Source organism: Patagioenas fasciata, chromosome Z, assembly GCF_037038585.1.
Source record: "Patagioenas fasciata isolate bPatFas1 chromosome Z, bPatFas1.hap1, whole genome shotgun sequence".
Classification (NCBI taxonomy): Eukaryota; Metazoa; Chordata; class Aves; order Columbiformes; family Columbidae; genus Patagioenas; species Patagioenas fasciata.
This window is the reverse complement of record NC_092560.1, coordinates 49,756,670-49,783,460: the sequence shown is the minus strand read 5'-3', so window position 1 is coordinate 49,783,460 and position 26,791 is coordinate 49,756,670. Positions and strand designations below refer to the sequence as shown.

Below are 26,791 nucleotides of genomic sequence, written 5' to 3'. Positions count from 1 at the left end.
GTGCAGAGCCCCTCATGCAGCTATTTCTGCAAGAACCATGCCAGGGTTTCCATCCAGATCTCTCCCCATGTCCCCTTTGCTACAGCACAAAGAACAGATGCCCTGCCTCACCGTGTGAGGGAGGTTCCACCTAATCCTTTTATGGGAAATCTGCAAAAGGACAATATGATGTGCAAACAACAGAAGAGAAGTCAAGGCACAGCTTTCTGTTATTCTTCACCCTTCGTGAGTGTTTGTGGGAAAAGAGTGGTGCTTATGCTTCCTAGAAAGCTAAATATGTAGGTCTGCTGCTGAAATTGCATGCTGCCTTTGGATAATTTTAAGGTTTTCCCTAAGCACAGAGCTATAGTTATTTGCTGTTATGCTGTCCAGGAGTTTTCATTTAGCAACTTTCTTTAAATTACAACTATGTCTTACTTAAATAGGCTCACTTTACAAAATTGTGTTTTAATCTTGGACCCAGCCTTTGTACTGCTTGTACCATTAAAAGTTTCCTTAGCTGCTTAGACCATTAAAGTCTCCTTTAACTTTGGACCCACAGACGAGCATCACACCAGAAGACATCTGTGTAAACCTATTGTCTGGGGACCTTTAGTCAGAGGTCCTCTTTCACAGCAGGTTAGACTGACAGTTGTCGGCAATGATGTGGGGGCAGCTGATCCTGCCTTGGGGCAGTTTGATGGGCTCTTAAGGACCCTCCTGGACTATTTTTTACAGTTCTTCAGTTCTACTTTAAAATTCTCATTTTTTTTTTAATCTCCCCGAAAACCTGTAAATTCTTAAATTAAGGAGAGTTCTGTTGGCAGGACTATTTTACATAGTGCTGGTCTGCAAGGTACATAAATGGGAATGGCGAGGAGGTTGGGATGTCTCTAGCACACAGGTATGCTAGAGGAAATCAGAAATCCTAGAAGGACTGGACATATTTGCACTCTGGTCTGTATGCTCATACTTTATAGATCAGCTACCGCGGGGAAGGCAGTGCTGGCTGCCCAACACCCTTCTGAAATACACAGTTCTCTGATGAGGCTAAGGACAGAATTCTGCTAGTGATGTGTCTGGATGAGGCTTTCCCATACAGCCACAGGGCTCTTTGGTATTTTTGTATATGGCTCTATATATAACTCCCTATATATGGCCAGACAGAGTGTGTTCTGCAGAGTGGTGATAACATGTGCCCTCTGTGGCTTCCCAGTTGCTATAGATAGCTTCCAACACAGACCATGGAAACAGCTACTACCACCAAACTTCTTTGATGGCTCCTTGCCTCTGACATTTGTTCTCAGAGTAAATAAACTCCAGCTTCAAGCAACTTCCTCTTGCAGAATGAGGAGCAGCTGGTACGAGTGAGGACTGCGATGGTGGACTTCTAAAGAAAAGGTGTAAGCTGTGGTAGCGAGGTGAGCTTCCCCAGCCACATGTCAAAGCCTGTCCCCTTCCCCTCTGCTGCCACAGGCTTATCCTTGTTTTTATTAAACCCAGATACAAGGGAACAGCAGAGGCATGTGTTTTATCCTGCTCTACCTGAGATGCACACTTCTTCCCGCTGAGGGGTGTTCCTGGCTCTGAGAACAAGTTGGGAATGGCAGGGAATGGGTGGGAAAGCTGCTGTACCAGCTGCAGGGTGCTCCTGCGCTCAGTGGCCCTTGGCACAGGATCCAGGTGGGCCTTGCAGAGCCCTATGCATAGCAGGAGGTAGCTTCCAAACACATTTCTCCTCCTGCTCCCAGGTGCCCCTAACTCTGCATATCCCTTACCACCTCCCTCCGGACTGTTGCAGGCTTTCGTACCTCCTGTGACTCCAAGTCATGGTACAGGAGCCACAGAACAGGGAGGCTTCACAGGTCCCTGCACAAGGCAAAGGCAACCACACTGCTTTTGGCAGCAGCAGAAACCTGAGCAAACATGCAGACCAGCATTTGAGATGTTACGCAGTGTCTGGCCCGCAGGGAGAGCAGTTTTTTAAACTGGGGACTCCACAGGCTATGAAGATCAACAGTTCCCACGATCTCCCTTCTATAAAAGGCAATTAAAGTCTGCAGCAGCTGTTGATCTGATAGCCAGTCTGGACTGGATCTCCCTCCCAGCCCCTTGCTGGCTGCCCAGTCTATTCCAGCTACACACAGACAACTTCTGCCATCAGAATAAGCTGAGCCTTCCGGTGCTTGTTGATGCTAGTGAGATTTGGAACAGACAAGAATGTTGAAGAAAGTGTTTTTTCTTTTTTTTTTTGGCCTTTCAAAAATAAGTGCTTGGATATCAGTCACTGCAGTGAAGGTCTGTGCACTGCAAACCCTGGCAATGGAAGAGTCAGACACTTCAGATGTGCTTTGCCTTGTGGTCTCAGACAGCTCTAGCCTGCACACTTGTAGTCATCTGCTAGTGTCAGTCAGGAACAGGTTGTTCTTGATTGCTTTAATGTTAAAAAATAGATAAATAGAATCAAACCAGGCTAAAATGTCATTTTGCCAATATAGTTTATTTCAGCCACCCCAGCTCTACGTGAAAACTGTAAAAAAGGTAATAAATAATACAATATTCCTACATAGTAGGGGTAGGGTTTGTCTTGTCTTTAACCAGCTTGAAACCCTTGGCTAGCAAGTTATTTGGGGAGGACTCTGGGAGGAGCCACCATTGGCAGACCAGCATGTGTTTGACTTTCCCCTCCTTCACAGCAGGGCAAAGCAAACATGCATCCATGAAGCTGGTGTGTTATAGCTGAATCAGGGGGAAATCCATTCCACTCAGACTGCTGTGTCAGGCAGCCTGTTCTATGTGCTGAGGAGAACTGCTAAAGTTGCCAAGAGAGCTGTAGAAGTCAAATGAGAAGAAACTTGCGTGGAAAACAGGGAAGATTTCCTTTCCTAGAAACTCCAAAACGGTGCATAAGTGCTTCTCTGTCCATGTTAAGGCCTGGACTCCCATCGCCAGGGAACGTGCTTCTGTATATCCGCTGTGTGATAAAAGTGACCAGGTTCACGCAGCAAGGTTTGTATGAGCTCACTCTGCACTGCAGTGTGTGTGGGACAGGAACGTCTTCCAGAGCAACAGCCAAGCACCCAGGGATGCAGCTCTCTTACAGATCACCCTGCGGCTGACTGCACCTTGTAGTGCTCAGCTTGACTTGGCATTGCAACAGATTCAGGGAACCAGCTGGAACCATGATTTGGGGGCGTGGCCCCAAACAGTGCTCTCGCTCCTCCCCAGATCCCTGGCAAGCCTTGGCATCTCTCTGACATCCAGGACAAATTGCTGTCCCAGGTCCTATCTGTGTTCCATACAATGAGACCAGGAGCATGAGTGTCACCGTACTTCACCCTTGGTTTTTTAACAGTACAAGTAACAATTAGCTTTATTATGACTTCAAATAAACTCACCTAAGTCGCATTTTTGGCCTTTTGCTCTGCACTGCACATCCCTTCATCTACATAAGCCAACTTTGTTTAAGCCACTGGTTCTGTGAGGGGTCACCAGCACCTTTGTCAACCTTCAGAGAGGGAAGGCGACACAGGAGCCCCCCATCATCAACCTGGTGCTGCCAGTACCCCAACAGTGCAACCCCTGCCTATGTGCTGATCCCAACCAGACGCTGGTGCGAGAGGCAGGTGCTTGGTGTTGGGATCTGGGGAGCCTCAGACAGCCAGAGGGAACACAGGGACAGGGCAGGCTCATCCTGGTGTGGTGTGAGGCCAGGGGAGCGACGGTGGCCCGGCTCACGCAGAGACCTCTGCTCTCTGCAAACTCAATCTGCAGGGACCTTAATCCACTTTCAGTGGGGATTAAGAACTGTATTAACCCATGGGTAAATGCCAGGGAAGAATTGCATCGCAGGAACATGGGGCGTGCTATTTTGAAAAAGGAAAGTTAACTCAAACCTAATCCTGGTGTGGTTAAGCTGAAAGAAAAGTGCAGGAGCCCAGCTGATGCATTTAAACCTTGAAGACCTATATTAGACAAGCTTTGTAGAGAGGCATAATACTCTTGGAAGGCCAGCTGAGTCTGAAAAGCTTTCAGGTCTATGCCATCTTCTTCAGAGTCCTGACTGTCACAGACATAGCTCATCTGCAAAACACACAAAATCACTAAAACATGCATCGCTGCAATTGCATGCAGATAAGCTTTCCCTTATCTTTCCCTCATTTGCATGTCTCTGATTTCTTCATTAGACAAATTCTTTTAAGCAAATGAATTTAATCAGTAAATTAAGAGACTCAAGCCTGCTGTGTTTTGCTCAATCAATATTTGTTACAACTCTGGATACCCAAATTTCTCTTTATATTGTCAAACTTGATTAACTGTAATTGTAGCAAAAAATGGCAATTACATTATATATTAATGATATGCATCATTATGTACTTTAGCTGATTCCTTATAAATATCTAATAACATACTCTATATATTAAATATTTATAGTAGTCTACCTACTTAACCCATATTTCTTAAATGAGCTTGTTCCCAGGGGCATGTGATATTGTATTAATATCACATGGGACAGGATAGCAGGAAATCATACATAAATAATTTTTTACACAGTACAGTTGCAGTTTTCACTCTGTAGTTTATTTTGTGTGCTTGTACCTCCCAAATACTGCATGGATATGTTTACAGTATTTGGACAGATGTCTTTAAATGAAGCAAGACGAAAAGCATAGAGGTAGGTTTCTCTGGTGTCAAAAAGGTCTGCGCATACTAGTACAAAAGTGTGGCTCCAAAATATAGTAGCATTGAAATTCACCTTTTAATTTTACTACATTTGCCTTTGCCCAAGGGCCTAGAGCCAGGAATAAGGGAAATGTGAGGTACAGGCTACGGATGGGACTCTTCTGGACATCACCAGTGGGTGATGTTGACTTAGCCACAAAGCAGTGGCACAAATGCTTCAGTATCTCGTGTTGATTGCTGGCTGTTTGCCATATTTAGTGTTGCAGGTTTAGCGACCTTTTTGGTTTTGCCAGTATCTATTAGAACAAAGTATAAAAAAAATAAATAAAACCCTGCTTCAGTCTGTGGTGACGGCATAAAAATTTTGTCTCCAAGGAAGACTAGAGACATTTAGGAAGTAAAAATCAAATTCTCCAACAGAAAGTGAGGATGTGAATTGGCAGCTGCATTACAGAAGGACATCTGGGGATCCCAGGAAATCACAGGCTAAATCTGAGTCCTGAGTGGGATTCATTAACACGAGTGTCAGGGAGGAGGTGTGGAAGTTTGTCTGCTTGAGATGGTCTTGGTGGAATCTCAGCTGAATGTGGGAAAGACACAGAAGCATATGGTTCCCTGGCCACTCACCAAAAGATTCCAGATAGTTGTGCTCCATTTTCTTCCCCAGAGAAGCACAGATGGGACTGGGAAATTTAAAAAAAAACATAAAATCTCCCTGTGGTGCCTAAAGAACTAGAAGGAATGGGGTTTATTGCAGGGAGAGGTTTAGATCTGCATGCAGCTACTGTGAGCTTTGAAATCCAGTTTGGTATCATTTGTCCTGGTTGTAAAACCTTTACAGGCATCAGAAGGTCTCATCTATTTCACAGTAATCTTTGTTTTTCTGCTAGTGACAGTTCCAATTTATGTCACTCCCAGCAGAAGGAAGCAGTTTATATAAAATTCATAAACTATTTACATGAATTATCTTTAGAATTGCTTAAATTGGATGCAGGCCTCTGAACACTGCTAGAAGAATAAAAGCAGGTCACAGTACTTACCAGAGGCATGCACCCATGGGTGTGCATTCAAGTGGCAGGTTTTTTCATGGTTTCAAGCATTTGTTCAAATGTACAGTTTAACAATAATGTAGTTCATACTGAATACTGGCACAGTTTTCTACCACTTTTAATATCTTTCTTGCCATTGCTCTGGCATTGCAGTTGTTAGTGACATCGGAGTCCTCTGAGATGGAAGTACACAGTACACAGATCCTTTTCCCCTGCATACTGTAAAATGGAAGCACACCTTCTCTCCTCCGCACTGAATTATTTGTGCTAGCCCTTCCTGTATCACACCTGCAACTGGTTTCAAACACTAAGTGGATTTCCTCGGGTAGTGATGACCAACACATTCAAGCATGATGTACAAGTGCACAGTGGGAAAAGACCTGCACTCAGGATGCTAAAGAGTTGCCAAGGGTGCATGCCTGAGTGGATTACCCGTGTAATGGAAATGGGAAAACACCTTACCATCCTAGGGGACCAGAAAAAAAAGAACATCTGAGTAGGCTCCACTGCTCAGATTTAGTTCAGAAGTAGAAACTAAGGCAGAGAAGGACATCAACCAGAAAATCTAGAGCTGTCGCTGCTGTCCTGGGAGAATCAACATAATTCACAGGTCAGGAAACACGGATTTCATTTATATTTTAATTTCTATAGTGATGTGCCAAGACAGAGCCCTGTGTTGCATGACATTTCAAGATTTGCAATACAGGGCCAGATTTTCCACTGGTATAAAATTATACAAATGAGTTTATATCAGTGGATACTCTAGCCCAGGATCTTTGCATTTTTGAAGGTATACTTGAAGTTTAAGTTACAAAAAGCGAATTAAATTCTTCTCATAATTCATTTTAATGTAATATGACATGCTCTGATACTGATAATTTCATAACATCTCAAGGTTTGAATTCATTTTGAGACATCCCAGTTCCAAAGAAAGGAACCAACCTGAAAGACAAAATGATGAAAAGCATGAAAAGCAAACTCATATCTGCGACTGATGCAGAACAGGTGAGGAGCTCCCAGCTATTTGTGAGATGCAGCCTACCTCGGTAAAGGTTGTGTAAAACACAGCAATGGGTTACCGCGAGGGGTCAAAGTCCCTGGGCCACCAGCTGCAACATGAAGCTTCTCCATCTGTCTCTGGCCTTCCAAGTGCACATTCCCCCTGTCAGCCTGCAGCCGCTCAAGACAAAGGCTAGCACAAACTTTCTTCCATCCACAGAAATGTCAACAGGATCCCTCAGAATGGCTACAGGAATCGATACACACTGCAGAGAATAGTCCCAAATTCCTGGCTAGTCTGGATCACGGAGACAGCTCATGTTAGTGATACTGAACCGTCTGCAACGCTCTGCCCAGCCTTGCAGGACTCCGCAGAAATAAACTGTTCTGCGGGGCTGATCCCAGACAGCATACAGGGGCCAGGATCATCCCAGCAAGAGCTGCCTGGGAGGATGCCATTGCTGAAGCTGTGGAATCAATGTGAAAATGTTTTGTGGCATCCTCCTGCTTGCCTGTCACTGGCAGCCACCCAAACCTGGAGTGCTAACAGAGCTAAAGCTGAAACAAGTCTGCTCTGAGAAAAGAGCATGAAAGAACCATGAGCTTCTTCTTTCTTCTCCGTTATCCTTCTTGCCCTGGCTGACTTCCTGACTTGAGCTACATTTACCTTTCTTTACATAAACAGAGCACCCTAATGAGAACAACAGCCCTCCCTCCTCTGGTGGACAACGCAAATCAGCTGTGACTGGGGTGTTGATCAATTTATGGAAGCAGGACATGAGGAGGTGAAGGGAGTGGAATCAAGAATTTCTGTCCCAAGTCCTCAAATTTCAGCCCAGGCTGGCCATAACCTACAGCATGTAGCAGAAATGGAAATACAAAATCACACTGGTGCAGCAAAAATTCATAAGATAGCAGCCAGAAATTCAGAGCATGCAGTTCAAAATACCGGTGGGTCTCATAGCCAAAGAATGCAAGATAAAAGTCCCTCTTCAGAGCAGGCACATGGTACATGGACCAGAGGAGACCCTTGTCTCACAGGCTGTGGGTGATAGTTGTTGGAGGCCATTTAACATGAACGTAACAAAATGCAGCGGGATTCAGGTACAGACATGCCTCCAGCTGAAAGGGTGCTAGTGAAGTAAACCACTGCATGTTGTCTTCTTATGCTGTGGAACAGAAAGGGTTTTAAGTTCCTTGGCCTTTCACACAGCCTGTCATTACTGAGCAGTAAGGTCAAACGTATGTTTGCTGCTTGGCACTGGTTATTCATTTGGAGATTCACAGTGATATTGTGGTATAAGCTTCCTTGACAAGGGAGCACCGCTGTTGCTGAGACCACCACCAGCACCATGTCCTACAGTTGACTACTGGACTTGAGCAGCTTGGGAGAACTGAGGAGCTCCTTCAGGCTGTCCCTTGTCCCAACCTTGGTCAGCCCTGCTCCCTGACAGCACTCAATACTAACCCGAAGAAATCACAGCAGCAAATATTTCCTTCATGAGTGCCATTTGGTGAGCTGGGATTAGATCAGAGAAGCAAAATATCTCACATCGAGTTAAATTATGTATCAAGAACCTCTCAGATGCGTGAGTAATGACAGCTGACTGTCCCCTGTGCCACTGCCCATTGTTTGCCTTAAAGCAATATGTGGAACACTGAAAGCCTGTCTATATCCCAATAACAAGCTATTTGATTAATGAGTCATCTGATATATATAATTGTACAGTATTTAGTAACAGAAAAGTCTGGTAACTATTCATGAGTTCCATTTCCTGAGAAAGAAATGGTATATTGTTTCAGTGAGTAACCTGCAGAGAGAAACTGGGATAACATTACTACTGTGTCAGTATGCTTAGGAAATATAGCCTCTGAGGGGACACACTATACTGTTATAAAACACCCTTTGATATGTTTTCACCACACAGGGGTGATGTGCTCCATGGGCTACCCGATAGCTGCAGCCGAAGGGTGGCTTGTCCCCTTCCACCCCTCAGTTTGGGAGGGAGATGGTAAGAAAGCAGTCAATTGGCCACTCACCTCTCCCACACCCCCAGTCCTGGGGGCGGCTGGGACCTTTGGCTTTGGGGCAAACGGAGACCAGAGGAGGAAGAAATGAACCTGCTGCTGGCTGAAGTGACTTGTGGTACCTCCAGCAGAAGCTGTTGCGGTGGTGTGGAGACAGGCACAGAGCAGGGGTGTGATGTCCATAACATCTCGGACACCATTCCCCAGCCTTATTGCCCACTGTTTCTGAGTGGAGTTTTGCAGGCTCTCTCCTGGTACCTGGCCTTCTTGCCTGGTGCGAACGTTTTAGTGGGCCCTGAGGGTTGCCAGGGTTCCTCAAGCAGCACAGGGTACTTGAATTGCTGTGACCAGTTTTTCTGGCACAGTTGTATACAGGCATATTGTATCTGTCTCATCTTGAGTGGCAGCATCAGGCTGCAGAAAAACAGATAAGAAAAGTTTTCTTCCTGAGTTACCCCCACAGGCATGCCACTGGCCACATACAAACACATGAAACAGACCGTGCACACAATTATGTACATTACATTAGAAGGTGCTCTTCTCCGTAGATATTTTTGGATACCATTTTTCATCTAAATAAAAGTTTGGAATTTAAGAAAACCAGATGGAGCCTGGGGACAAATGCATCATGCTGTGCCTCAGCATGCATCCCTCTTCAAGCTGTGCTTTTAAGTGTCTTTGAAAAGAGTCATACCCTACCTTGGGTGCTGCCCTGGACAGACCTGGGCATGGCATTAGCCCCATGCCACAGTCTCAGCAAGGACCTGGGGTACTTTATACAGTAAGACTCAGATCTGGCGAGACCACAGGTGGGTATAACCTCGTCAGCTTTAACCTGGGTCTCGTGGCTGCAGCATCTGAGTAGAAGAGAGAGTGTTTCTGAGCACCTCGACATGCCCTGATGGTTCGTCAGTGCTGTGGAGTGGGAGGTTTCCACGGGCGCCCACGCTCTCGTGAGCACCCGAGGAGATCAGAGATCACCGCTCGTCCCACGTCGGCTCCCGCCGCAGGCTCCGGGGCTGCGGGAGCGGCAGAGCGGGGCCATGGCGCTGGCCTCGGACGGCAGCCGCTTCGGATACCTCTTGGACCTGCTGAAGCGGGACAAGGTAGGGGCGGCGCGGCCGTGCAGCAGCGCGTGCGGGGACGCAGGGATGGCCGGCGGGGGTCCCCGGCGGCGGCGTGTCGGTGGGATGCGCTCAGGCACCCCCGTGCAGCTCCGCCGGGGAGGCGCCTGGAGGGGAGGGTCGGTTCCCTCACCGAATTTTGTGAGGGCGGAACTTTGCTCGTCTTCAGAGCTGATGTGCTGGAGAGGCTCGCCTGGTCTTCGCCGCGCACTTCCCGGGCTGCCGGATGAAAAAGTTAAAAATTACATGCGAAGTGTCACTCAGCCCAGTTAGGCAGAGTTGGGCATCTGGCGTTTTTGCAACCTTCTGCTCTGTGTGTAGCAGTTTGCCTTTCTGCTAGTCAGTGGATGTGATTCTGCACCCATGGCAGGCTGGTACTAGGGGCTTCTGTTTTCCGTAGCTGGACTGGCTGTGGGCAATACTGGAGTGAGAAGTGTCACCGCCAGGAAATGATTCAGAGTTTACAAATACTTTGAGGGAAACTAGCATGTGCCTTTCATGTAAAAAAGCAGGGGTGGGGAGGAATCAGTCTTCTTGTATTGGTGAGCTGCTGATTTATGAAAGAAGACAGCGAGCATACCTCTTACCCCAAAAGCTCTGCTGTGTCCAGATTTTTTGTTTGGGTTTTCTTTTTTTTTTTTTTTAATGAAGTAATCACTGTATTTTTAAACATAAAAATAAGTATGGTAAACAAAGGGCTTATTTGAAAGACTGTTTATTCCAAATGCATCATGAAGACCTTGAAGCTCATCTCCAGAGGCTGCCTTGGCATCTTGTTTTTTGTACCCATGCTTCCTCCACCTCCCTCTCTCCCAGTCCTTCTTCTAAATGTTGTGGATAAACCTTCACAGTGCGGGAAAAAGGAGTTTTCTGGGTGATTTTCTGCTTCAGCTCAGTCAGGAGTAACCACACCTGGGGCTCCAAAGGAAGATTTAGTTGGCCAAGTCTTGTTCCTGCCCATTTTGCACAATGCACAAATTCATAAAGGGTTTCAGGCAAGAAATTCCTTTTGCCTGTGATTTCCCTGTAAGAGGGTGATATGACTATCCCTTCTGTCACAGTCTGTGCTGGCAGCTTCAGCCAGACAGCCTCTGGAAAAGCATATGCTTTGGCAGACAGCTGAGTTAGCACGTTAGTGTGAAATATGCATGTTTATGACAAACAGTGCTGTTCTTTACACACAGAGCATCACACTGCCAAATCCCACCTTCAGAGATAGTTGGTGCACCTAAAGAGGAGCAATAGCAGTTGTGTCATCTTCATAGACTTTCCAAAGTGGCAGTCACTGCTTGAAGCTCCCCAAGGGCCAGCCCTGAGACCGCTCATTCTCCACATTTTCCTTTTGCATTTCTTTACCTCTGCACAGGGATTTTAGGTTGCAGACCCTTTGTAATTTATTGATGTTATTCAGGAGCTTGGAGGCATTCTGCTGGGATAATTAAGCTGTTTTCTCGGGTGACATAAATCATGCCAGCAGAAGGACTCTTCTGCATGGTAAACTGTATTTGCCTAAGGGCAGGGTATTAGTGCTTAGAGGTCCCAGCACTCCAATTTTCCCTCTCCTGCTCTCCCCCATCAATAAAGCTTTTGCAACAGAGCCTGAGAGCATTAACATGCTCTGAATTAACTGCTAAGCATCTAGCTTTCACCAAACAAAGAACTATTAGAGCAACAGGACCTAATAACAATAGAGTTGCATACTCACCTCTCAGCTGTGTGGGGTCCCAACAGGTACAATACATCAGCTCTTAGACCCTGGCCACGTGGCCTCTTTTGGCACTCATGCTGTTAATCCACTTAGTTTGCAGTCTCTGCCAGGCCTCGCAAACAGGGCAAATCATTATATATTGCTTTATCCCTGAGGGAATGTCACTTCAAAAACCTGTTATCTCTTTTAATGATTTGTATTAATTATTCCCCTGTGACTCTGTTTCAGACACACAACTTGCACATTGTACCTGCAACAGAAAGACGCATATAACGCTTTTAGGCCCAGTAAGACAGCCCTTGTATAATCCATATAACCATAACATCTGTTTAGGCTCACTACAATACTCTGAGATATTCTGAGCCTCTGAGGCACCTGTCACAAGCGTCACGGCAGCATCTGAGCACTCCAAAATATCCCTGTGAGACAGATCAACAATTAACTGCGTTTTGTGGCAGAGGCACTGAGGCAGAAGGGAATTGTACAAACTTCTTTCAGGACTTTGAAATTCCAGTTAAAATCACAGCAAAGACAGACACTCAACTGTCTCAAAATGACGTAATATTCCAGAAATGGTTTGGGGCATTTTTTTTCCCCTCTCTGTTCTTCACTGTCTGTAAGTTTCCTTTTGCAGTGTCAAACCCATAAATATCGCTACAATTATTCACGCTCACTCCATTCAAAAATTGTTTTACTCGCATATATCTGTTTTCTTCATTGGAAAGCATCTGCTTCTCTTGTAGTATTAGCTTCAAAGAATTTTTAGAAAATTCTCTTAAGAAATATTTGTGTCTGTTGGAGTAACTGATACCAATACTTATAATCCATTTTGTAGAACCTTTTTGCGCATTTTCCTGTAAGTGAATAAAATCAATAAAGCAATGTAAACCAGTGTGAATTTCAGAGAAAGGCTAGCAACACTGACAGCGTCCTTCTGCACTAACTGTTGATTTTGTTGAAATAAAGATCTTGGCATGCTTCATTTTTTTAACCAAATCCTTAGTCCTCTCTATTTTTTCCCCCTCTCATTTGCCTTGTTTTACTATCTATTCCTACCCTTCACACAGTTTGCAGAAACTGACAGTTTGTGATTCATAAGGAGCAGCTGTACAAGCATTTCTCCTGAAAAAAAAAAAAAAAAAAAGCAGAAATAGATTTAGAGAAATAGATTTGACTAAAATCAAGCCCCAAACTCCATAGGATGTGAATATGAGAAATTAATAGAAATAATTTTAAGAGCATTTTAAATTCTGCATGCCCTCTACCTGGAGCCTGCAGGTGACACTGATTTCTTTACCTCCCTTCTGCCTGCTTTCATGCAGTGACTGAGGTTCAGCTTTTTGCCAGGTAAGGGTAAGGGATAGAGCTGTATAGGGATACAAAAAACTATTTGCATGAGGAACTGGAAATACCTCAAAGTTTACTATTGGCTTTAGAGGCTGGTGCATTGCTCTGGGCTGCCTGACTCAGCTGAACTGAAGTTCTGCTTCTCATATTTCAGAAGATAAAGCTTTACATATTTCTTGCTCGTGTGTCTGTAGCTGCTCTTTGGATCCCCTGCAACTGCTGCTTTCCAAGTGTCCTGGCATGAAGAAGAGTTCTGTCCACATGCCAGTAAGTGGAAAAATAAAGATATACCGAGACTTCTTAATACACTTTGAGATGTGCTAGCTATAAATCCTACCCAAAGCTGAATCTGGCCATTTGATTAGCATGGTTTTATTAGCTCCTGTGCATACCGGTGGCTTGGATGATGTTCCAAACTTGTTGGGTCCAGCTGATCAGGTTATGGGATCTGTTAGGAAACCCATCCAGCTGTGGGGGTTATGGGCCTGGAGCACATCTCTGCAGAGCAGATAAACAACCGGATTAACAGGATTAAGGGCTTGATATTTTTGTTTTATGTCAAGAAATCCTCAAGTCACTTTTATTTTCATTCTGAAACACCCAACGTCTATAGGCCTTTGCTGCTATTTAGTGTAACCCAACTGAAGTGTCACCATCAAGAAAACAAAGGTGAACCTGTATTCCTGAGCCAAAACAGGCACATTTCTCTCAAGCAGCATAAATTCCTACCTGAATTCTAAGTGAATGATAGAACTTTCAGCCTGCATGACTGATAAAATCCTGGGGAAAACAATGATCCTCAAGGTTCAGATTTTAAGGACTAAATAGAGAAGCAAATTGTATCACTGACAATTTACAGAGAGTGTGATGCAGACTGAAAGCCCACTGGATCCATCCTGACAGAAAATACTTCAATTGCACAGGGAGCAAAGTATCTCGCTAGGGACTCAGTGCCCAGAACTGTCACGTCAGCAGAGGAGCAAATCTCACTCTTCATGCTCCACATCTCTGCATTGGCTCTGCTCTGACGCAGGCCCAGTGCAAGGCAGGTAGCAGCAGTTCAGACAGTGGAGTGCAGATGAGTGGGAACTGGCTCAGGATCAAGCCATGGCTGCAAAAACAGCATAAAAAAATGTCTCAGAAAGCTTTGGTCTGAGGATTTGATTCCTGAAGGCAGGGCAGGTGTTGCCAGACTGTCCTGGACATTTTGGGGCAGGGCTGTGTTGCTTCATGCAGTGGGAACCCAGTCACTCTGAAAACCAAGTGTAGGATGTTTGTGGCTTGTTGAAAATCAGTGCTGCATCCTTCTTTGAATTGTACTGATAGTTAATGCAAATGAGCACCGGAGAGACTGCTGCGTACCACTGATTAAATTAACAAGCACATCCAACCTGAGGTAGGAGGTAAAATAGAATAGCAAATCCCCACCTGCCCCCCCAGTTTCTGTCTTGTGCTGCTGTTTTGGGAATGCAAGGCATGCCAGTCAAGCCCCAACAGACCCTCCTGCTGAGGAGGCAGGACTGAATTATGAAGGATGTGTTGAACTATCTCGACACTTCCCAGGTATTACTTGATGTAAGTGGAGTCCCTCATTGACAAAAAAGGTGTCCAATCAATGAATGTGTGTGTCTGCAAATGAAGCAGAAGGGTAGTTGTTCTGGCTTTCTGTGGCCACGCTGGTTTTACAGACCCCTTCTGCAGAAGCTTACGACATCAGCCGCTTCTGACAGTGGTTGGCACTCTTATCTTTTTAGTGTACCAGTGATTCCTAACTGTTGCATTTTTTTTTTTTCTGTTCCAGTACCTTAAAGCTACTGTGGATTCTGGTAACACAAAAGCAGTTGTCCTGGGCTGAGGATGGAACAAAGAGATAGTAAAAGAGTATGAGTAGAGTTTTGCTTTTTGGAGGTCTTTGAGGACCTTGTCATCCATGTAACATCTTCATGTGGTGGAGGAGGAGGTAGTAATGAAAATCCTGCTCTAAAGTATCTTGAAGCCAGAGCAAACAGACACACAAACAAGATAATACCTTAATGATCTATTAAGGGATTGAACGAAGAGTCACCCACAAGTCCTGGCCATAACAGTAGTTGGCACTGTGTTGCATCTGAAGGCTGTGGGAGGACAGGATGAAAATACATGTGTCAGCTTTGTCCATGCCTTCAACATCCATCTCTGCTGGCACCTACACATCTGGCACAAAGAGCAGAATCATTTGCCTTGCTGTGCTTCTGAAGATGAAATTTCTTCACACTGTTTTAAAGGCGGAAGCATAGCCAAAGGGGCTTAGGTTTTATCTGGGGCTGATTGTACATTTGGCCTCAAATGAGCCACATCCACTGCCAGCAATGGGTAATGTGCTATTGTAGACAAGGGCTTCTTAAGAGCTACATCATTTAAAGCCTGCCTGTGACATTAGGAAATTTGGGGGTAGTGGAGGTGGTTAGGGGATAATACAGTTATTCAGAAGTTTGCAAATCATTACTCAAAACATAGTTGGAAGTCTCATGTTGTTATCAACCCATTCTCCCTTCAGCTCTAATACATACTGTGCATTGCTGGCATTTCAAGCACAGTAGTGTGTATTTCTGTGAGGGTGGTTTCTAAAGTAAATGCAAAATAACATCTTTAAACCTCTTTTCTACAAAGTTCTTATTTGTAATCCCAGACATGCAAAAACATCACCTCTGTCTTCATGACTTCTGAGTGTAATTTTCCATTCATGTGCAGGCCACTGGAAGCCCAGATGTAAATAAAGACCAAAACTCAAATAAGACATTTCAAGCATGTTTGTTTTACTGACTCATGTAAAGGGTGATTCTGAGGGGAAAAAAGAACTCCTTATCCTGATATTAGTTTTTTAAATACGCAAGTAGTTCAAATTTAGGGTCTGTTGAACTGCCAGCATTTCATCTCTCACATAGTCCAGGCTCCATCTGTTTTACTTAACCAAACCTCCTTCCATTGTGTGTTTTTTACTCTGAGTTTCTTAAAGACTGATTTTTCTCCCTTAGCCTAATGCTATGTTAACTACAGACAGCATTGCATCTGCAATGGCTGTATCTGCACCTTTGCCAAAAACTGAAGAAGCTGGAGGTTTAAATTGTATTTTTGTTTGTTCTGGCTGGTGGTGAAAGGATATTTGCTGCACCTTTTCCAATGGAAGCATGCTGGAAGGGGAGGGCAGGAGATGCAGACACGCATAACCACTCCACCGCTTCTTTTTTCATCCTAGCTGCCACGAAAGCCGCCTGGCGCTTGCCTGCTGCGCCCTTAGAATGCCCCGGCCCAGCTCGCCTTCCCACGCCCTGCGTATCATCATGTTTTTGTCCCCACGGACAGACACACACCTGTGTGACATCTCCGTTCCCAGATGAGGCTATTAAAGGAAGGGCTTTGAGTGGGGAAGTACTAGATATGCCCCGCCGCTGGAATGGGCGACATTCGCAGTGCCGCTTGGCGAAAGAACAAACAAACAAACAAACAAACAAAAACCCCACACATTTTTAAAAAACGCCGATTCCCCGTGCGGACCGGAGCGGCCACCCCTGGCGCTGGGGCGCTGGGACGGTCCCGCCCGAGGGGCGGAGCCCGGTGCCGCGCCCGTTCGCCATCGTGCGGCACAATGCGGTTATATCGCACTCGCGCCCCGTCGGCTCCGGGGCGCCACGCCGGGCTGGCAGCTGCTCCCGCGGAGCCTGCGGGCGGAGGGGCCGCGGGGATGGAGGGCGATCGGCTGGAGACCCCGGTGAGCGTGGGGGGAGCCGGGGGACGCACCGCCGGGTCGGGGTTTGGCATTCGTTCCCCTGTTGCGCCTTGCTGCGGGGGACAGGGCTGGGTTAGGGGTGTCTGCTCTGGCCCCGCCCGGTACATGCCGGCAGCCTCGTCGCTGCCGGGCTGGGAGCGGCACTGGCGGCAGCGCTGCGGTGCTGACACGGCGGGCAGGGCTCGCACGGGGCTTGATCCGTAGACGGGGCTCGGTGCCGCTGGGGAGACGATCCCGGAGGCGCATGAACGGGGCGGGTGTGATCCCGTGGCGAGCTGAGCGCTGCAAACCCCGAAGGGAACGCGCGGGCGCTGGGCAGCCGGTGTCTCTGCTCGCCACTTGATGCTGCGCTGGGGTTTCGCTTGCGGAAGGCTGGCCCGGCCCGTAGTCCGGTCTCGGAGCGCGGTGCCAGATGGCTGTGGAGTCATTAAATTACTCAAGGGCTGCATGGACCCACGGGCTGCTCTTTGTGTAGCAAACAAACAGATAAATAAATAATGTTCCTGACTCGAACTATTAGGGTAATGAAGTGAAGGCAGCTTCAGTCCCTAAATGTGAATTACGCGGCTGGAAAGCCTGTTGTTTAACCAACCTGACACTTATTTTCTTTTTATTTATTTATTTATTTATCATATATTTTTTAAAAATTATTAATAATATTTTAACCTCCCTTCTTGAAAACCGAAAGAGCAAGGTGAGTTAAACGTATGGAAGTTAAATGTATGGATTCCTATCATTGACAAGTATGGTTGCTTTCATTTCACTAGGTCCTTAAGTGGAATTAAGACTACTCCCCGCCTCTCCTCCCCTGCAATGCAGACATGACCTAAAGATGAACTGAGTTTGCCTAGTGGCAGTGTTAAGTTCAGCTGAAATGAATGTTGTCAGTGCTTTCATAAATGTTAATTGAGATTTGTTTGCAGTGTTATGGAGAGGAGTGCCTCAAACCAGCTAGCACTGTGTGCAATAGAGTATTCTACAGAGGTGGGGTTTGGTGACATACAGCTGTGCAATAAGTCTTGCTGGCTCATGTTTTCTGTGCTTACGCTTGTTTTTCCTTCTTTCTTTCATGAAGGTTGCCATTAAGGGTATTGAAAGGGAGCTCATCTGTCCAGCATGCAAGGAGTTATTTACTCATCCACTTATCCTTCCTTGCCAGCACAATGTCTGTCACAAATGTGTGAAAGAAATACTTTTTGCATTTGAAGACTCATTTGCTGATGGAGGCTCTGAATCCTCTAATCAGAGTAGCCCTCGAATTAAAATCTCTTCTTCTAGCATGGACAGAATTGACAGGATTAGTAGATCAGGTACGTATCAGAATTTTTGTGTATTTTCCCAATTTTATGTATTAGACTCACTTGAGCTGAATGATATCTGCATTGGTAAAATGTCTTCCCAGTACTGATGTAGTTAAAGAGATGACTTAGGGACAGTGGAAGCCTTGTTCATTCTGTGGCAAGAACAATGGGAATATGCATAAGGACAATGCACTTTATTTCATATATAATAGATTTGTCTTTGTGGCATCCTGTAAATCTTTGCAAAAATTGTGTTTGTTTATTCCTGTATTTCAGGTATACTGAGATGCAATGGCATCACCTTCAATAGCATTGAGATGTAGATTTTGGCAATTTTATTGCCTGTCAGTAGTGTGGTTAAGGTCGTTCTCTCAGGTTTTGGCCAGCTGAAATTCAGTAGTTCCACTTCCTTCTGAGCTTCTGCAAATGATAGTTTTGTCCCGCCCACTTCATTATGCTTTACAATAAATCATTTTCCATAGATGATGAATGTTGTATGGTTGCAGAATTGGAGGACAGGTGACTGTAGGAAGACTGCATTGTTTCTTTCAGTGTGATCAGCTCACAGCTTGAAGGTGCATGTTGCTGTAAGACTCCTCAGGCTCACACTAGGAGATTTTTACAGCTGTCTGTGTGATCCACAGGTGCATTAATTTGCTTTTACACAGATACATCGAAAGTACTTTGCGCATCTTGAAAGAAACCTCATCTTGGCTTGTAGGCTCTCTTCTGACATATCCACTTTAAAACCACAGTCCACAGTGCTCTGGAAGAATCACCCACAAGACAAACCCTAAAGCTGTATCTTGTATTTCATGTGTTACTAATGCTGATCCTCCCCTTCCCAGTTCCCAGGTTTCAATATTCGAGTTTTTTATTTCACCTCCTTCTTTTAAGCATCTCCTGAGTTGTTCAGTACTGGTATTCTTTCAAATCAGTTTGATAAGCAAGTGTGGTGTTTGCTGTATCTTGGCTGGTGGAGGCTTTCATGGTTTGAGGGAGTCTGCAAACCACATGGCTTGTTATCTTCATTATAGTCCAGTTTTCTGGACATGGGGCACATACCCGCACAGTCACTGTTTACATACTTAATCTTCAGCTGCTTTCAAAGCCCTCTCTAGCTGTGGTGTTATGTGAAGTTGAATGAAGAGAGTCCACTGGTAATTGCCTTCTCTCAAATCCAAGTCTATGCCACTTCTGCCTCAGTAAGCATAGTAATGTTCTGGTGTGGCATTGTATAGATGGAAGTGGTCACTGATTTCCACTGCTGCTGTCTGCTTCATGTTTTTGTAATATAGACATTGGAGAGCCCTAGGTTGGGTGCCTGGGGAGTGGTGGATGCAGTGTGAGTGAGCTGACCTCCCTGTGATAACTGGGGCTCGGGAAGTGAGGGAGCATGGGCACAGTCTGCCCTGTGCACAGAGGAGGCAAAGTTCCATTGGGAACCTGACATTCAATTACTATTAGGTTTGCAGAGTTCAATTTGCAGTGCTGCCATAGTTGTTGGCAGCCCTTCCGGCACGGTTTAGTGTTACTGCTTCGTTATGTCCTTAACGACAGGGCAAGACAGACCCGTTCTTGGTATTGCTGTCCCCCAAAGATATATATGTGTACAGAAGTTGTTGCAGGGGCTGTGATCTTTAAATCCACAGTCATCTGGTACCATCCCAGCAAACTGATGGGAAGTTATGTGTGTTATCTCCTCCCCGGAACTGCTAGTAGAGGGAGATGAATGCCTTCCTAAAAACTTCCTACCTGTTTGATCAGTAGCAAGATAGTGTTGAGACTTGCAAACGATTGGCTTCCCTGCGTTGCCCCCAAAGAGCCTGGGCAGAACACATCACAGGAAAATTTTTATCTCAAACAGTTCACATTTGCAAAATTAAAAGCATATGGAAATGGGAAGTTTAAAGGCTACATTTGGACATTCAGGTTATACTGTCTTTGCCTCTAATGTTATAGGCATTATAGCTTCATTGCTCTGTGGGGTGTGAGATTTCCTTTCAGATGTTTGGTACTGGTAATGTTCAACCAACTTGCAACTTAGAAATGTAGGTTCTCATCTTGCATCTGAAGTACTCATACTGGGCACTGCCTTGCTTAATTCATTTTGTGATCCTTAGGGGATTTTGTAATAAAACAGCTGTGTAAGAGAAAAAATGTACCAGAAAACATCTGAAGTGGACCATCACATATACAACAAAAAAACCCCACTAGAATTTCTGGTAGGCACGTGCAGGGCAAGTCCCTGTCAGGACATTATAGTTGTGCTTGAAAATGTGTATCATGTATCCCTCCTGATGTGGGTGGGGTGATGGGTTTGTTTGGTGGTGGTGATGGGTTTTTTGTTTGGTTTTTTTTGTTTGTTTGTTTGGGGTTTTTTTTGTTATTTCTTTTTCCCTAGTTCAGGAGTATCAGGAGGAGTATAATCTATTTAAAATGATTTGGGCATTTAAATTCTTGAGATGCCAGAAGGAGCTGGTCCACATTCTGTATTTGTGGTGCACATACAGCTTGCATTTACAAATACAATTTATCTTAATGGAAAAAGGCTGGAAATGGTAGAACACTTTATTTTTCAGTTGAAATGGAGTGCATGTGCTTCTTAAAATCTAGTGTGTTTGTTTGAAAAACCCCCACTATCTATATCGTATGTAAAATAATTTTTGATTTGAAAATACATGTTGCATATAGAATGACAATAAAGGATATTTCTTATTTTAATCCATTTTCTGTAATGTTGGTGTAATTAAAATGTTCACGTAATTAGAGTGAAGCATGTAATGTAGTTATGTGGTTATGCTGATACTTGCGTAGCAATGATGAATGATGCCAAAACTGAATGTTTGAAATCTCTCTCTCTGCATCCCCCCATATCTCTTCTTTATCCCTTTTTCTGTTCTGCTTAAATACTACAGCTGTTTCATGTGCTAGTGAACAAGACATTCTTGTCTTTCAGCCCTGCAGTAAATTAACAGCCACAGGAGAGAAAACAGTTGATGCTTTTTACTTGAACCATTGTAAACCAATGGTATATCTCTTACTTTGTATTCTAAACAGCTTTTTGTTCATTGTTTGCAGCCTCACAGAGGAGGTCTTTTGGGTGCAGAGGTAGAAATGCTTCATTTCTTGTATCGGCTAGAGGTAGTCTAGCATTTAGATCTTGAGTTAAATATTGTTGGTTAGCATATCACTTTTTGTCAGTGGTCAAGTCCGCAAAATTACTTTTTCAGCGAGCAAAGGTACAGCAAAGGACTTCTATAAGGAAAGCTTTTCATTCTGTTTAACACAGACTTAAAGGTCAACTGGACCAGAAATCATTTTAAGGTTGGATTATTATTTTTTTTCCGTGGCCAAACACATGTCGATGGGTAAAAAAACTCACGTTCTCTTTTTGCTTTAAAACAAAAATCCAGTCACCCTCTTGCCTCATGCTTTTTATTTTTTAAGAGTTTACATACTCAAGTTTAGATAAAACTCCTGTCTTACTGGTAGTGAAGTGTAATTGTTAGACTGATCTTTGTAACTTTTAAAGGTAAAACAAATTCTTCGTTGTACAAAAGCTGAGCCCCCTCAATTTGATAAAGAAGCAGATTGAAATTTAGATCATGTTAATCTGATAAGGTAGTTCTGGATATGGCAATCTAGCACAGCACATGAATATATGAGGAAAACAAAATATTTTAAATTTATACACTTGTAATGTTTGGCATGCTTAGGGACACAGTCCAGTTGAAGGACAGCCAGTGTCTCTTTAAGTGCGTTTGATTTCCAAAACTGAGCTAGTCTGAGCATCTCAGCCACTGTGTGGGCTTGTTAACCTAAGTGTTTATTTTCTTGTTGTGATACTCTGTCAAAAATGGGAAAAAACTCCAAATCTCCATGTTGCCATGATATTGGCAGGCACATGAGCAATCCAGAGAAATATTGTGTCCTTCAAGAAGGCATGAACTGAGCTACATACAAAAGCAGCTAATCGGAAGGGCAAGTTTAAGTTGCTTCAGTTGAAGACTGGAAGTGTCATAAACCAAAGATAGTGTAGTACACCGTCAGAGCCCTTCAAAAGCTGTCCTTACCTGCTCTTTTTGCAGAAAGCACCCTTGATTCTGGGAAGATTAAAGCATCTGAAAGCATTAACTGAATTTCCGGGGGTGGCAATATACATGTATCTGTTTTTAAAAACTTTTATGAGAATCCAGTTGACTTTTAAAATCTTTATTTTTTTAAACTCTCACACATTTAACTTCCATGTCTTCCATAACCATAGAATTCTGGTGATAACTGTTTACTTGGAAAAAAACAATTTCATTTTTAAGATGTCTTATCCCTTTGCAAACTATCAGCTGCAGGTTTGGCTTTTCAACATTTTAAGTGGTTGTACCCCTGCTTAGGAAGAGGACATTTAAACACTGTCTTTAAAAGACATGGTTATGATTGCTCTTTGACTTGAGTCTCTGCAGTCTGTATCCTCATACTTGTGAGTTCGGAGTCTGAGTATGGGCACATGTTGTGCTGATTTTTTGGTTATCGATTTAGCTATTCATTGCAAGTGAAGCAGTGTTTTTACAAATCACAGTGGAAAATCTCTTGTGACAATACGTAATATTTCACAAAATGCATACTTGTTTGTTGTAAACTGAATTGGCGACATGAAAAGAGAGAATATGGGGAGGACCTAAGTTTCTTTAAGCTCCACATCTGACTAAAAGATCCAAGGATTTTGCTGCTCTGTTTTTATATTCGGTTGTTGTTGTTTTTTTGTGGGTTTTTTTCAGTTTTGTCAAACTGAACACAAGACAGGTAGCTCTCCAAGTAATTTATCACTTCATCAGTGCTTCCTTTTTAAAATACAAGCATAGAAATCCTACAAGCAGAAAGCAGAGTAATTCTTACTGCATGTTAATATTTTAACACTTGCTAGGCAAGAGAGTGTTTCCATACTTTAAGTATTCAAGTGGAAAAGCGTGCCAAGAAACTTAGCAAGTAAACTTCCAAGGTTTAAAACGGGAAAAAGTCCACAACCCTAGGCTGTTAGAATGCTGTGATTGAAAAGAGATGAGACATCTGAAGGTGAGCAGAACTCCTTCACATTGATTGCTTTCTGTAACCAGTGTCACCAGTCTTCACAGAGCATGGCTCATGGTGATGGTCTCATTTTGGTCCACCATGGGCAGAATGAAAGGCCTCCATTGGGATGCAGCTGAATTCACCTTTGAGTTAAACAAACACTCCTTCCACATTTGAGCCACTTTGGCCAGACTACCAAAGCATGCTACTGGATACAAATTTCAGATTATGTTTTTAAACTTGACCACTGCACCATGTTTGTTGTTTTTGTTTTTTTCTTGTTATCTTGCTTTTTCATTGCTTGCTCTCTGCTATAGTGTACTTCTTGCAGGCAGTTCTTGTACGTATGACACTGTATCATTATTTTCTTAGTTTTAGGAAATGTAAGTACAGCAGATGCCTTGCTGTAGCTGTTGACTGCATGGTACTGCATGCAAAATCATCTTTTTGTTTAGGCCATCGCAGAAGCACCTGTAGGACTTCTCTCTGTGTTCCTGTGTGCAGTGCTAGCTTGGAGCATACTTTGGAGATACAGTTTGTGTTTCACTGCTGTTGCCATGCATTGCATGTGTGTGTTGCTGTGTATGCCAAGTTACAGGTACTGCAGCATGTGCAGTTCGGGTAATTAATTCACTTCAAATAAGTACTAACAAAAATTTCAGATAAGAAAAAAAATCTAGTTGTTCTGTTCAGGACCTACAGAAAGGCATGAAACCAGCTGAGTTTGAGAATACCAGTTTGTACATATGTATTCCTGGTCTGGTTATGGCTTCTTAGCTGGTGGTCATGCATAACTACCATGGGGCACATTTCAAAGATTTTTCAAGGAACTAGTTCCTTATTAGGAAATTTTTAAAGAGACTGGTAAGGGAAGAGAGGTTTTGGATTGTTGGATGAAGCAGCCACAGGAGAGCAGCACAAGGCAAGTGTCTTTTGGATAGCATCAAAGGACATTTCAAAACAAAAGAAAGCATCAACACCTCCAGAGATAGGCTGCCAAGGCAAGTGGTGGAGTTGCTATTTCAGTGCCTGACAACTCTTTCTGTGAAGAATCTTTTCCTAATATCCAATTTAAACTTTCCGTGGTGCAACTTGAGGCCATTTCCTCTTGTCCTATCACTTGCTACTTGAGAGAAGAGATCAACACCCTCCATACTACAACCTCCTTTCAGGTAGTTGTAGAGAGCAATAAGGTCTCCCCTCAGCCTCCGTTTCTCCAGGCTGAACAGCCCCAGTTCCCTCAGCCGCTCCTCATCAGACTTGTGCTCCAGGCCCCACACCAGCTTTGTTGCCCTTTGAATTCTCTCTAGTTTTCTTCATCACTTTATTTTTTGAGAGGAGGGGAAATCTTATCTGTAGCTGTTTGGCAGGAGTGCAGCTTCTCTGCTACCCCATTTTGAAAAGAAAAGAGAGAGACATACCATGTGTAACCATGCAGATCTCCGGTTTCCCAGTTCAGGGTAGAGGAATCTCTCAGATGTAACCATCTCAGCATCCCCTTTGGTGTGCAGGGCCTACTTAGCAGCCCTGTTTTATCAAGGCCATTCAGCAAGGGCCAAGTCAGCCTCTGCATATCTTAACTAAATAATTTGGCTGAGATTTCATACTGGTAATATCTAGTTCTCTTGTTTTCTTCTTGATTTTTTTTTTATAGTCCCTCTTGGGACAAGCCAGATAATTTTAACTCAGACAAAGTAAACTTCAGGCAGCTCCAAGTTGGCTATATTTGTCTGGGAATAACAAGTCTCACTCTGGGAATAAGCACCTTTCACTTCACTGTATTACGAAGTGATGGGCAGCCAGCTAGCCCAAAACCAACTGGTTTCCACAAGGTTTTGTGCTTGAAAGACTGCAGCTTGAGTGCATCCAAAACTAGACTAAGAAGATAGAATTGGAACAGTTAGGTTAATTTTAACGTAGAACTAAGTTTTAGAGTAGTAGTTTGTAATGTCCCCTGGATTCAGACATTACACTGCTGTATCGTGGCAAATGTGTTCTCTTTGGCTTGGCTGACTGCATATGAATTGGTATTGTACTGGTTTGGATGATGTGCTATGGTAGTTTGGAATTGGTTCATAAGTTCCTGTGCTTCTGCCTTTACAATTTAAACCTCTTCTGTTTATGCTCCTCCTAAATCAGGATTTCCTGTCTACACAGGCAGAAAACGCAATTCACTGACCCTTCGATCGAGTTTGTTTCCTTGTCCGGGTTGCCAGCGGGATATTGATCTTGGAGAACGTGGCATTAATGGCTTATTTCGCAACTTTACCTTGGAAACCATTGTGGAAAGATACAGACAGGCAGCCAGGGCAGCCATTGCTATTATGTGTGATTTCTGCAAACCTCCACCTCAAGAGTCCACGAAGAGCTGCATGGACTGCAGTGCCAGCTATTGCAACGAATGTTTCAAAGTACACCATCCTTGGGGAACTGTGAAAGCCCAGCATGAATATGTAGGGCCAACCACCAACTTCAGACCCAAAGTAAGTAAGAATTTGGGTTTCAGCGTATTAAGAATATAATTGAAAGGGACCCTACAAATAAGGATTTTATTTTTAATTTGGAAAATGGTTTGTGTTACTTGTGACTTGAGTATTTTTTTTTCTTTTTGATAAGACTTGGTGGTCTTGAACATCTAGAATGGAAGTGCTTTTCTCTAAAATTCAGGTCAAGGAGGATGACACTGTGTGGTAAACTTAAAAAATGCAACATAACTGCCTGCTCCCGTCACCGATTCCGTTAAGGCTGCTTTCCTTTGGATGTTTTGTACCTGAACTTGATTAATCTCAAAGCATCTTCTTTCTCTCCTACTTCTTTGCATCTAGCAATAGCAAAAGGTGGAGTTCAGGTCTGTGATGTTCTTACACCCTGTTTTTTTTTTTCTTTTTTTAGCTATAGCAGAACAGCAAAATGTAATGGCAAGTTTTCTATACACACTCTTGGTGCTGTATTCAGACAAAACAGAGTGATTGCAAAGTGCTGTTACCTTTGTTTCTTCTGCCAAGGGTGGTACAGAACATGGCACTGCCATATTGAATTTAAGTTTCATGATGGGAGGAACTGTCACAGCTCCCACCCCTCTAAAAAAGGACCACAACAGGTGGTCCAGCACTTGCTATGTACCTGTGGCCAGTGATCATGCTGGAGGTCCCACAGGTGTTGGAAATGCTGATGTTCAAGGTGTCCTGATTAATTTTGATTAAATTAGGTTGCTTTGATTAAGGTTCAGTGTACAAGAAGCCTTTGACTGGTGGTGTACCTTCTTTCAGAGGCTGGAAAAATTTGAAACTCAAAAGTTAGCAACCTGGCAGATAGTGAACATCCAGAAGTCCATTTAGTGCTGTCTTCCTTGAGTCTAACACATTCATTCCCATTAAGAACAAGCATGTGCTTGATGTGTGTTAAAATGCACTAGCTGTCTTTGTGAAATGTCCCTTTGCTGGATAAACAGGTAAAAGTTTGCATGTTGTCTTACAGCTATTAATCTAAAATGCTGTACAGCACCTTGAAAACTTTGCTTCTATGGTATCTGAATGTTCACTGCCGCAACATTACTAATTAAAAGTACCATCTTTGTGTACCATATGTTGTTATACTACATGGAAACTGAATCTGAGTTTAAAAGTCAGTAGCTGAATTCTGTTAAAGTAGAGTTGAAAGGGGTAGAAGTGCTTTAGATCATCCTGACCTTGATGGATCAAGTGTCTACCTATGTGTGGGATTTAGCTTTTTAAAATTAT

The 26,791-nt window shown here is 43.9% G+C and overlaps 1 protein-coding gene across 7 annotated transcripts in view; it reads left to right on the top strand.

Moving 5' to 3' along the window:
* The first annotated feature begins 9,766 nt into the window (after positions 1 to 9,766).
* The window catches only part of TRIM36 (tripartite motif containing 36), a 31,143-nt gene continuing 14,118 nt past the window's right edge, over positions 9,767 to 26,791 (top strand). For 3 of the 7 annotated variants that reach the window (XR_011736390.1, XR_011736389.1, XM_065861151.2), the window contains exons 1-4: positions 16,537 to 16,665; positions 17,759 to 17,993; positions 21,066 to 21,128; positions 25,209 to 25,534. Coding sequence is in view for 5 of the 7 variants with exons in the window: in XM_065861151.2 (XP_065717223.1) it covers positions 16,543 to 16,665; positions 17,759 to 17,993; positions 21,066 to 21,128; positions 25,209 to 25,534 (747 nt within the window). In the remaining 2 variants the exon portion in view is untranslated. Of the gene's footprint in view, positions 9,845 to 16,536; positions 16,666 to 17,758; positions 17,994 to 21,065; positions 21,129 to 25,190; positions 25,535 to 26,791 lie in introns of those variants that run through there. The other 4 variants (XM_071801929.1, XM_071801927.1, XM_065861152.2 and 1 more) reach the window with 4 other exon arrangements.